At 43.2% G+C, this 12,651-nt stretch overlaps 1 protein-coding gene across 1 annotated transcript; it reads left to right on the top strand.

Annotated features, from left to right (window-relative positions):
* Positions 1-7,275: 7,275 nt before the first annotated feature.
* On the top strand, positions 7,276-11,436 carry LOC119312674 (probable isoprenylcysteine alpha-carbonyl methylesterase ICME). Its single transcript, XM_037588426.1, has 12 exons — positions 7,276-7,481; positions 7,757-7,833; positions 8,030-8,099; positions 8,182-8,262; positions 8,334-8,408; positions 8,514-8,615; positions 9,144-9,281; positions 9,722-9,787; positions 9,889-10,029; positions 10,369-10,459; positions 10,817-10,985; positions 11,085-11,436. Exons 1-11 carry the CDS (start codon positions 7,276-7,278, stop codon positions 10,979-10,981), a joined length of 1,212 nt encoding a protein of 403 aa, XP_037444323.1. The 3' UTR covers positions 10,982-10,985; positions 11,085-11,436.
* Positions 11,437-12,651: the final 1,215 nt, after the last annotated feature.

Below are 12,651 nucleotides of genomic sequence, written 5' to 3'. Positions count from 1 at the left end.
CCTTTAGTCGCGGTCCGCCTCCCCAACCGCGACTAAAGTGTTTTGGCGCCGCCTCCGTTCCCGCGCAGAAAGACCCTTTAGTCGCGGTCCTCCTCCCCAACCGCGACTAAAGGTCCGTGCTAGAACTGGCGCGGTGCGGTGGGATGTTTAGTCCCACCTCGCTAGCCGAGAGGCTTCGACAGTGGTTTATAAGCGCGGCTGCGCTCACCACTTCGAGCTCCTCTCAAATGCAGTCTTACGGGCCTATTCTGTCACTATGTGCCTGTGGCCTACTGGGCCTTCTGCGGGCCTGAATCCTGGCCCTGTAATGGGTTTCTAGTCGTATTCAGGCCGTGGTGGCCCAGTAGGTGGCATATTTTTTTTTCTTCCTTTTTTCTTCTGTTTTTTTCTTCTGTTTTTTTCTTATGTTTTTCTTCTGTTTGTTTTTTTCTTCTGTTTTTCCTTTTTTCTTCTGTTTTTTTCTTCTGTTTTTTTCTTCCTTTTTCTTCTGTTTTTTTCTTCCTTTTTCCTTTTTCCTTTTTTCTTCTGTTTTTTTCTTCTGTTTTTCCTTTTTTCTTATGTTTCTCTTCTGTTTTTCCTTTTTTCTTCTGTTTTTTTCTTCTGTTTTTTTCTTCCTTTTTCTTCTGTTTTTTTCTTCCTTTTTCCTTTTTCCTTTTTTCTTCTGTTTTTCTCTTCTGTTTTTTTCTTCTGTTTTTCCTTTTTTCTTATGTTTTTCTTCTGTTTTTTTCTTCTGTTTTTTTCTTGTGTTTTTTTCTTCATTTTCAAATCTTAAAAATACAATTATATATCAAAAAAATCAGAAAAATAAAACTAATTCATTTTAAAACCCCTTGAAGGTTTGACAAAAGGTTTGATACAATAAATTATTACACATCATTTCTTTCCTTGTGTCCCTGCTTGCTTACGTTTGTGCCGTATCCATGGAGCATCCTCATCATTTAACTTAATGCTTGGGTCGGTGTTCACTTTGAAGGGCGGAATTTCAGCAAACATATTATAATCTTCTGACATGTCTGTCTTGTCCTCCACTCCCACGATGTTTCTTTTCCCTGAAAGAACAATGTGGCGCTTTGGATCATCGCATGATGCACTGATCGTTTTCTTATCTTTCCGTTTCCTCGGTTTGCTACTCATGTCCTTCACATAGAAAACCTGAGCGGCATCTTTCGCTAGGACGAATGGTTCGTCAAGATAACCAAGATTGTTGAAATCCACCATTGTCATTCCGTATTGCTGGTCCACCTTTACCCCACCTCCTGTTAGCTTGAACCATTTGCACCGGAACAAAGGGACCTTAAAGGAGGGTCCATAGTCAAGTTCCCATATCTCCTCTATGTAACCATAATATGTGACCTTTTGCCCATTCTCGGTTGCTGCATCAAAGCGGACACCACTGTTTTGGTTGGTGCTCTTTTTATCTTGGGCGATCGTGTAAAATGTATTCCCATTTATCTCGTACCCTTGGAAAGTCGTTATAGTCGAAGATGGTGTCTTGGCCAACATGTACAGCTGATCTACAACATCATTGTCATTCATTAAATGTTTTCTCAACCAACTGCCGAAAGTCTCCATGTGGGCCTTCCTAATCCAGGATTTAGGCTTCCCCGGGTTGTCCGAGCGTAAAATATTCTTGTGTTTCTCAAAGTACGGAGCCACCAAGCTGGAATTGGTCAGTACAGTGTGGTGTGCTTCAGTCAGAGAATGGCCGTCCATACATATCGTTGATTTCCTTCCGATCGTGCCTTTTCCACTTAGTCTCCCCTCGTGCCGCGATCGAGGAAGACCAATCGGCTTAAGGTCAGGAACAAAGTCAACACAAAACTCAATTACCTCCTCATTTCCATAGCCCTTGGCGATGCTTCCTTCTGGCCTAGCACGGTTACGAACATATTTCTTTAATACTCCCATGAACCTCTCGAAGGGGAACATATTGTGTAGAAATACAGGACCGAGAACGAAAATCTCTTCGACTAGGTGAACCAGGAGGTGCGTCATAATATTGAAGAAGGATGGCGGGAACACCAACTCGAAACTGACAAGGCATTGGATCACATCGTTCTGTAACCGTGGTAGAACTTCTGGATCATCACGTGCCTCTTCTTCACCTTCCCCTTCACCTTCAGCATCCTCCATGAAAGTATCACCTAAATGAGCAAGATAGCTTTCATCGATGAAATCATCCCCTTCTTCATCTTCTTCCATTATAACCCCTCTTTCTCCATGCTTGGTCCAACAATTATAGCTTGGCATGAAACCGTGCCGAAGCAGATGCATGTGAACATCTCTTGAGGAAGAGTAACCCTTCTGATTCTTACAGATAACACATGGACAGATAACAAAACCCCCCTGCTTGTTCGCATTAGCCACTACGAGGAAATCTTTCAAACCCGTAGTGAACTCGCCGGAGAGTCGGTTACCGTACATCCATTGCCGATTCATCTGCATTATTATAATATAAAATATATAATTAACCATCATGCATTTGTTAAACTAACTAGCTACAAACAATATAAATTAAACAATGAACTGCACACATGCATATTTTATCAATGACACACATGCATGAAAGGTTCAAGTTGCTAACCGCGATCGAGGAGGCAAAAATAAATGAGGAACCTCAAGTGTGGCTCCAACACTTCATATCATGTTTGTTTCACCCTCTTAGGGTATTTCATCAAACACCTTGTGTGCATAAGAGGAACCAAAAGCAAACCTACACCCCCTTGTGAAGCTTGTGAAGAGAAGTGGCACCAAATGGCTAAGTGAGTGTGCTGAACTGGTATATATAGGGGAGGAGCTTTAGTCGCGGTTGGCCTGGCCAACCGCGACTAAAGGCCTTTGCGCACCTTTAGTCGCGGTTGGCCTGGCCAACCGCGACTAAAGCCCCTCACGTGCACCAGCTGGCCACCGAGCGCCCTGGGCCCAGGCCTTTGGTCGCGGTTCGTCTGCCGAACCGCGACTAAAGACTTCATTAGTCGCGGTTCCTACACTTTCGCGACTAATGGGGCTGGACGGAAGCCTCTTTTTCTACCAGTGCCCATTCCTACACTTGTAATTCTGAAATGTGTACCACCGTTTTTACCATGAATATTTCATGCTTGTGGGGTGCAGAAATCTTCTCATTATCCAAAATAAAAATAAAAATTGGGCAATCTCGCAAAACTTCTACTACTCAATATCAATGATTACAGGAACTAAATAGGATCATAAGGTAGACCAAGCCCTTGTGGCATCGTTTGTACTGTTCTTTCTAATATAATACAGGGGGCGTGTTTGTTCAAAATAATAATAATCTTGCTATTGATATACAAGCATTCAGCTGAAGGGAGGAAGTAGAGCTCGAGGCCTCACTGCTGCAGTACCAAACAGCCTTCTAAATGTCAGCAGTTTACTAGTAGTAGTGAACTGTGGAGCTCTTCCCAATGAAGCAGCAGTACCAAATAGCCTCCTGCTAGATGCACAATAATTTGCAGCTTGCTGAGTCCTCCTTCCCAGCAAACCAAGTCTACGATTTTGTATGACAATTGTTGAACAAGATTCTTCGTCATACTGCCTCTGTCCACTTATCACAGAAATGGATTGAAATGCATGTATCTAGAACTAAAAATCCCTCCACTTGTTGCAGAAATGGATTGAAACGAATGTATCTAGAACTAAAAATACGCCATGTACATCAATTTCTTCGACGAGCATTTCTGGACTGAGGGAGTATAATTTTAGAATTGCATAACTAAAAATATGTCATAACATTATTAAATTCTCAGCTCCTTCTAAACATGTCAAAACAGCTGTAAAACAATATATTCTCAAACAGAGATTACAGATGTTCTTGCAGATTTCCTTTTCCTGGTTACTGAAACATTATTAATCATACTGAATGCCATAATTCTCAAAACATTGATGTAAAGTTATGATTGAAAGCAACAAAACAAGAAAGTTTGCAAGGCCTAGATAGCACATTAACACTCGATAACTGCGAAAGGAAAATATATATGAAAGTACACCATGAGTCCAATGTAAAGCAAGAACATTCCATCCCTAGTTGGCCATCTGTTTTTAGATGTTTTGATTCATGCATATCAAGCCCAAAGTCCAAACACGTAAATGAAGCAACAGAGAAAAGGGGCACTTTGCGGAAAATACTAAACCACAAGTACGAGAGCTCAGGTACTATTCGGATATTGTTACCTCTCCCGATGCAGCACGCTGCTAAGAGTATCTCTAGCAGACCCCGCATAAGTGGTCAAACCTGCAAATTTTTTGCGTTTTACAGTTTTTGGCGAAAAAAGTGTCCAGAACAGAAACCGTAAAAATAGTCCAACCCGTAAATTTTTTAAGGGCCACCGCAAATGCACACCCGAAACTCTTATCTTTGGAGGTTGGAGGGCCAAATATAGGGGGCCCCGTATACCGGTCAAACCTCGTCGGAGCAAACACGCCGCCGCGGAGTTTGCCGGAATCTGCCCTAAACTCGCCGGAATTCATCACCGCACGTCTGAAAGGCCGCTAGACGCCGCAATCGATCGTCGCCGGTTCGTATTGGACGAGCTGGACATCGTCGTGGCCTCCCATGACCTCAGCCTGGCCGCCGGAATCCTCCCGACGCGGCAGGCAAAGGGGCACGGCTCGCCTGACAATAGAGCAAGGCGCGGACGACGGAGGCGACGGGGCATGGCCGGCAAGGCTGGGCGCGGGCGACGGAGGCGACGGGGCGTGGCTGGGCGCGACCAACGCGGTGATGGGGCGCGACCGGCAGGGACGGGGCGCGACCGATGGGCGATGGGGCGCGGCCGACGGGCGACGTGGCATGGTCTGCGGCCGACGGGGCGCGACCGGCTGGAGGAAGGAGCTCTTTATTCTGTTTTTACAGTTTGTTTTACAGTATCTGTTCGGCCGCGCTAGTTTTCGACCCGCAAACGCGATCTTCGTGAAACTGCAAACGCGTTTTGCGGGTCAAGTTTTTGCGGGGTCTGCTAGAGTTGCTCTAAGCCATTCCTGTAGCTATGTTGGTTACAAGATCACCTAATTTTATGCAACAAAAAATATTAGGGCATGTTTCCAAAGTTTAGAAAGAATAACAAAAGGGCTGCTTCTAAAAAACAGGTGGAAGAAATAAATAGGTAATCAACAAACTAATCATATAGTTGCATACAAAATCATTATACATAGGGATGCAAGTTTGGAACTTTTAGGGTACCCTCCAATCCTACTTAGTTCAATCAAATGAATTAAAGTTTAAAAATGAATTGAATTCTGAAAAGTTAGTTCATTTAGTTGAACTAGGTCAGCGGGTACCCTCAAGGTTCTAAATTTGCATGCCTTGTTTTTTTCCTGGTTTTACTGGTTTTATCTCTCTTTTTTTCATTGTTTCTTTCTCGCTTTTCACTTGTTTTTTTGCCTTTTCTTTCTTTCTTCATTTTTTTTCATTTTTCTTTTGCCGTTTCTATTGCTTTTCTTCATTTTATTTTGTACCTTTTTATATACATGTTCACATCTTTTTAATATATGATTAACATTTTTGAATACTTGTATTTGTTGGCATTTTCTTTCTTCCATATACATTGTATTGGTATACACGTTTAACATTTGAAAATACATCATTAAAAAAATTTAACTTATATTTTTTATGTCTAATTTTATCATAAACATTGCACTTCTTCTGTATACATCAGGAGCACTTTACATATACATGTTTAATATTTTCCAAATATATGATTAATATTTTTTGAAACATATATTTTTTATGTCTATTTTTTCATACACATTGTATATTTTTTATACATCAAAAACATTTTCTATATACATGTTTAACATTTTTCAAATACAGATTTAACATTTTTTAAAACTTAAATGTTCTAATGTCTACTTTTTTCGTGCACATTGTAGAATTTTTTATGCATTAAAAAAATGTAAAGTGTTTTTTGTAATATGTATCTATAATATTTGTAAGTATAAAAAAGGTAAAAAATAATGTAAAAAAGGAAACAAACAGCGAGAAAACGAGCGCTTTTGAGGATTGTGGCCTCCCGTGTGCTGGGCCAGCCCAGTCCGATGCTCGCTTTAGATGAGGCAACAATACGTCTTGCTATAAGTGACACATAGACACACTCAACAAATGCTCAAACCAATTGTTCACTCTCCTCTAGTCCTATTTAAAAAAATCTCGTCATAAAATGCCTCAAAAAGTAATATTGTCCTAAAAAAATAAAAATAAAATGAAATGTGCACTCTATGTCCAAAAAATAAACACCCCTCCCCAACACACACACACACACACACACACACACACACACACACACACACACACACACACACCTCCTCACCTTGTCATTCTCAAAAAAGAAAAAACACCTCTTGATTAGCCCATTTTAACTGAAGTTCCAACAACGTCACTTTGTTGGTTGCCCCCGACATATATGTAGTTTTACACATGTCGATTTTGATGTCAACTTGTGAAATTTATCACGATCCTTCTGGAGGCTGGCTAGTGTAGATGACACCATTTGCACGTCAACGGAACGACAAGGATGGAGATGAGAGAGAGGGGAGTGAAACACTGACGATGAGCCCTTTGTATAGTTCAACATACTACCAATCAATAGTCAATCAGTGTGAACTTTACTTGCCGCACTGACAGCGGGCTCATCCATCAGAGTTAGTGTCAAAACGCATTCAACAGAGCATTTAGCATTTTCACAAAAAAATTGTATTGACATTCTTTCGTGGAGTCCCTTCTTGCATCTTAGATTGAAAAAAAAAAGAATGCCCCTTAACAGAGACCTTTCTTTGGATTTTGAAAAGGATGTAGCGCAGCTTGGTAGCGTGTTTGCTTTGGGTACAAAACGTCACGGGTTCAAATCCTATCATCCCTGCCTGTTACTTCTTTCTTCTTTAAAGGCAAGTAGGCAGTAGCGACGAGATCAATTGAAGTAAAGTGGGTATAACACATTACACATGTGGTTTGCAAATTGTTAACGATTACGTGGTTTCTTTAGAATTCGACAGTAAGTGTGTTTGCTATATGCAATTTTAGTCTTTTGGACGTGCTGCATGCGCGTGAGAATCTCGGCAGCTTTGGGTGGATAACATTCTCAAACATTTCAGCCAACGAGAGTTTTTAGCAGAATCGGCGTCGCGAGGCGCGCTCGTCCACCTCCTAATTTAGTTAGGCGCCCTCTCCCTCTCTCCAACCACCGCCGCGACGCGCCCGCAGCGCAGACCCACCACCCCGCCCCGCCACCGGAAGCTCCCGACGGACGGATCGCACGCGCAGCAATGCAGCAGCCCGCGTCCCCGGCCTCGCGCAGCGGCACCCCGCGCCTGCGCAGGCGCGACTCGTCGGCGCCCAACACCCCGCGCGCGGGCCCCTGCGGCCTCGGCGGCGTCGGGAGGCGGACCACGTTCCGGGAGGACGTCGGCCACGCGGCCGCCGAGACCTACCTCGTCACGCGCCTCACCTTCATCCTCCTCCGCTCCCTCGGGTACGTAATGCGGATCCCCGGCCCATCCCTCTTCGGAGGGTCAGGCTTCAACGTCTGTACCACACGATCGCATTCATCTGATCCACATTTGGCGGCGAACACCACACACAAAATCCTCCAACCGATCCAAACATTTTCATTCCCAATATACAATGACTGCCTAGTAATCTATATATATTCACCAAAATATCCAAGCGCATATATGGTATTTTGCCCAAAAGAAGTCATATGATTGAGGCTGACCATTTTCTTCACACTTCCTTTATTTTTTACAGGGTAGGCTCTCGGTGGATATGTCAACTTCTTGCGCTCCTCATATATGCAGTTTTACTTATGCCCGGTTTCATAAGAGGTGCGTGAAAATCGAGTTTATCTTTCGTCTCACCATGTTAGTTATCATCAGGATGGCCGCATATTCTTGGCTCTTGCCAATAATAAGTGACTTTTAGCTTCTTATAAATTAAACTGCCCTCTGCACAATTGGTAGATGTTGTTGAAGCTTTCTCATCATTTCTAACATATGCATTTCATTCATTTGGGTTGCCCAGTTGGGTACTATTATTTTTTCTCAAGTCAGGTTCTTAGAAGCATAGTGTATGGAGACCAACCAAGAAATAGGTAAGCAGAGTTACATACCGCAGAAACAAAAAACATCTTATTTTTGAGCCGTGTTAGCATTACTGAAAATCATAATATACAGGTTGGATATGTACATACCCACTGATCGTAGCAAACCCAATCCAGTTGTGGTATTTGTAACTGGTGGAGCTTGGATCATTGGGTGAGTGAAATTTTTCTCAAGACGTCTTTCTCTCCGTGACTTCCATTGTTGATGGTCATGATTCTGTGTAGTTACAAGGCGTGGGGTGCCCTTCTTGGAAGACGGCTAGCAGAGCGTGGAATTATAGTCGCTTGCGTTGATTATAGGTGGTTACCCTTTGATGGCATTTCTATCTAATTTCATGACTTCTAGGCGAGTGAGTATCGATTTACATATGCCTGGTTGATAAAATATGTAAACATATCTTGCAGAAATTTCCCCCAAGGAACAATAAGTGACATGGTCAGTGATGCTTCTGAGGCAATTTCATTTATTTGTGATACCGTTGCTAGCTATGGAGGAGATCCTAATCAGTAAGTGATCCTTCGTTAGATATTTACATCACAGTACACTACTATGGATGGACTATTTGAAACATCACATAGACATCTGTTCTTTTTATCTTGAAGGAACTATGCACCGCACTTGATCCAAAGTCCTTGTTGTGTTGGTCTATAGCACTAGTGTCTGAATGACTTACATGATTGAAATGTATTCTGCATATATTAACGATAAGCGCATTGAATTTCATTTCTGGATGGACCAGTGTTGTCTACATCGAGCTGCAGGGTTGTAGAAACACACCTGCCTGCCTGACCTAATGCAAAAATCAAGATGCGCAATTTAGATTATTGTATTTGCAAATAAATCAAGCACAAAATAACTTTGTAGCAATATTTCCTTATGCTTTTACTAATGAGTTTTGTCAATACATGAAACTTATTTATCATCAACCTATCAGATTTTCTTTTTGAGCTCTGCAGCCGTTCTGCCTTAGAACCCGTCTATTAAGATTTTCAGCTTCGACTACATTAATAAACTTATTTACAACCAACCTACAGGATTTACTTGATGGGTCAATCAGCAGGAGCACATATCGCCGCATGTGCTCTCTTGGAGCAAGCAGTTAAAGAATCTCAAGGAGAAGAAATTTATTGGAGTGTTACTCAAATAAAATCATATTTTGGTTTATCTGGAGGGTGAGCTCTTAAAAATTGTCATCTGTTTCCATTATATACATGGATGATAATTGTTCTCAATCAGCTTATCCTTAACCGCCTCTTAAGACCGTAGTCATACATGTATGCTGTGTCTGATACATGTTCACACCTTCTGATAGATACACCAAAACTCCTATTATAATGTCACAAGCATTTTCCTCTTCTTAATACAAAAGCAGAGCATCTACCATTTTCAGTCAAAAAAGTCACAACCATTTTAGAGCATTCCAGTAGCTTCCCAAAAAACATTCCCCTGTAAGTGCTTATTGGGGCTCTGCCGATATATTTTGGATTGGGATGTATATACAACATGTACAGCGAGGTATAGAATGCTAGAGCAACGATCTGTTTCAGCTGGTCTCAGATACATATCTAGTGATACGACCATCCATGACATATATATACTCATTTATTTGCAGATACAACATGCAAAATTTGGTTGATCATTTTCATAAACGTGGTCTTTATCGTTCAATTTTTCTCAGGTAATATCATGATTGAAATTTGATTTATAAGTGTTGTTCCAACTTTCCTTTAGTAACACTTAAGTAAAAGTACTCAAGAAATTATGAACTGTTTATTTCAGCATAATGGAGGGAAGGAGATCATTGCCACAGTTCTCTCCGGAAATTATTGCTAAAAAATTAACTCATGGAGCCATAGCTCTACTTCCTGAGATTGTACTTTTTCATGGAACAGGAGATTACTCGATACCATCGTCTGCTAGGTTGGACACTTAACACTCGGCAGATGCTTAATTTGAATGCAATGTTTTATACATTAAGTGGCTATGCCTTTTCTGTTCCATCATTTGGCGCTTTCCAAAGATATGAGCATCAAACTGAAATTTGAATATGCGAAGTCAAAGGTAGTCATTCCAAATTACTTTTGGATTAAAACATTTCTGCACATTAAAAAACTTAAATCGGCAGTATAATCCAAAATGTATGGTTTCGCTGTTCTTCAATGTGTAGTTAGCACAATTTTAACCACTATATTTCTGCTTACCGTATTCTTATGTTCTTGTTCCATCTTCAACCTTCCAACCATTCTGTTTTATGTGTAGTAAAATTTTTGCGGATGTCCTCAAAAAAGCTGGTGCAAAAGCTAAAGTACAATTGTACAGAGGAAAAACCCATACTGATGTATTTGTACAGGTCAGTTATCTTGAATATCAGCTAGACTTTTGATGACCTGCCACTTCATTAATTTTGTGATCTTTGCTAACTGTGATTGGGGAAACCCTTTTGACATTGCATCAGCAACGATCGATGAGCAGACTTTGATGTTCTTTGTGTTTTTTTTTTATCGGAGTTCGATAGGATGCAGATAATTAGCACACTGGACACTGCTTTGTTTTCTGGAGTTGGAAAGGAACTTTGCATCGATATCTTTTTATTTTTCTTGCTCGGATAAAGCTGGTCCTCTGAAAATAATATTTTTCTGAGGTCCTGACTTCATTTTTTCAATCCAGAATTGATTGTTTGAAGTTCTGACTTTGTTTTTCATTGTAGGATCCACTTAGGGGTGGCAAAGACCCACTGGTTGAGGATGTGGTTTCTATAATCCACGCCGATGATGCAGATGCACGCCACAAGTATGATGATTCGGCACCTAGCCCCGAGCGCCTGGTTTCCGAGTGGCGGATAATGTTGGCCCGGCAAATCAGCCCATTTTGAACAGGTTTTGATTCTCTTTACATGCCAGCCTTAGTGTTGGTGTTTCACTTTGATTTTTTTTCAGTAATGACGATGTACTAATGATTTGTTTGTATGCATGCAGGTAGATTACTTCATCAGCCATTAATTTGCTTGTTTATTATACTGTTCAACACGAATGCACTAGAATGCAAGAATCTGGGCACGTGTGTTCTAAGATGAGGAATTGCATGAGGTCCAGGAGAATTGTCATAGTTCTTTTTTTTTTTTTGAAATTGTCATAGTTTTGATAATACCAAGCAACGGAGCTTCAAGCTCACCTGTGGCAGCATGTTCGCACTGAATAAAATATAGGTTGTAGGTAATATATAGCAAAAATTCCGGGAACATAGATCCGCGTTTGTATAGTTGGTACAATTACAAATATGAAGCAATTCATTGAAATTTAGATATAATGCTTTCGTACACAAGAGACTTGTTCCTGCAATGTGCATAATCAAATTCGCACTATGTTTCACAGCTTGAGTCATAAAATTGAATGATACTTGATGGAAGTGGGCCACATTTATATTCTCCCTAAATATCATATCTATCGAACTGAACCCGCGCACGCTCCGCTAGGGTTTCGCCTGCGCCGCCGCCGGCTCCCCCGTCGCGGGTAGCCGCGCCCGCGGCTGGCGCCCGCCGCCGCAAGTCGTCGCTCTCACCCCCTCCCCTCCCTCCCCTGCTCGGGCGATGGTGGCTGGCGGCGGTTCTCCTCGACGGGCAATGGTGCGGCTCGGCGGCGGGGTTCCGCGGGTCATGGGCGATCCTGATGCGGCGACGCGGCCGTTGGCTGTGGGACGCGTGGTGGTGCGGCCGGCCACCGGCCTCCTCTCCGCCCAGATCTGGGCCCTTCTAGGCCCCAGCTGGGTTGGGGCGGGCCGGCGTGCGGCCCTCTGGTGGAGGTGGCGTGGCGCCGGGGGCTGCGGGTGGTGGCAGCTTTGTCGGCCGATGTGCTGCAGCGTGGCGACAGGGGTTGTCCGGTTCCTTTGGGTCCGGCTGGGCCTATGCGGGCCTGGTAAGCTCCTATCGTCACGTCCGGTCGGCTCCGCGGTGGCGGTGGTGGTAGTCCCCTCCCGTCGGCTGAGTTGCGGATGCCCCCGAGCTCGTTGGCTCCTCGTCCCTCCTCCAGGTCTCGTGTCGGCGGTTCAGAGAGACATCGATGATGGTTCGGTGACTGTGGTGGCACATGTTGGTGGGCGGCAGTTCTGGTGGAGCACTTCAGATCATCCGGGGTGGTGGTGGTTGTTTGGGTTGGGAGAAATCCCTGGTGGCTCGTCCGTCATTGATGCGGTGACACCCACGGGCGCCGCCGGACCTTCCTGAAGGGCGTCGGATATACCCCTTGCCTACTGCCCTCTGCGTACTAGGGAAACCGTTGGACTTGTCCAAGCAGCAGTGGCGTCGTTGTCGTATTCCTTCCTGAAGGTGCTGCTCGGTACGCGGCGACTCGAAGTGCTAGAAGGGCGGTACTTCTCCGGAGGGTGCAGCGGTCACCAGCCATCATTGTTTCGTTGATCTGCCGTTGTTGGCATTTGTTTCTCTTTCTTTTTCTCTCCTTTTCTTTTGGGCTTGTTTGTGCTGCGGCCTCAGCAAGCTCGTTGTATCGGTTGGTTGCTTTATAATTTAAAGCGGGGGGAAACCCTTTA

The sequence above is a fragment of the Triticum dicoccoides genome, chromosome 1B (genome assembly GCF_002162155.2).
Source record: "Triticum dicoccoides isolate Atlit2015 ecotype Zavitan chromosome 1B, WEW_v2.0, whole genome shotgun sequence".
Lineage (NCBI taxonomy): Eukaryota > Viridiplantae > Streptophyta > Magnoliopsida > Poales > Poaceae > Triticum > Triticum dicoccoides.
Note: the sequence above shows the minus strand (reverse complement) of the source record. Positions and strands in the feature narration are given on the sequence as shown.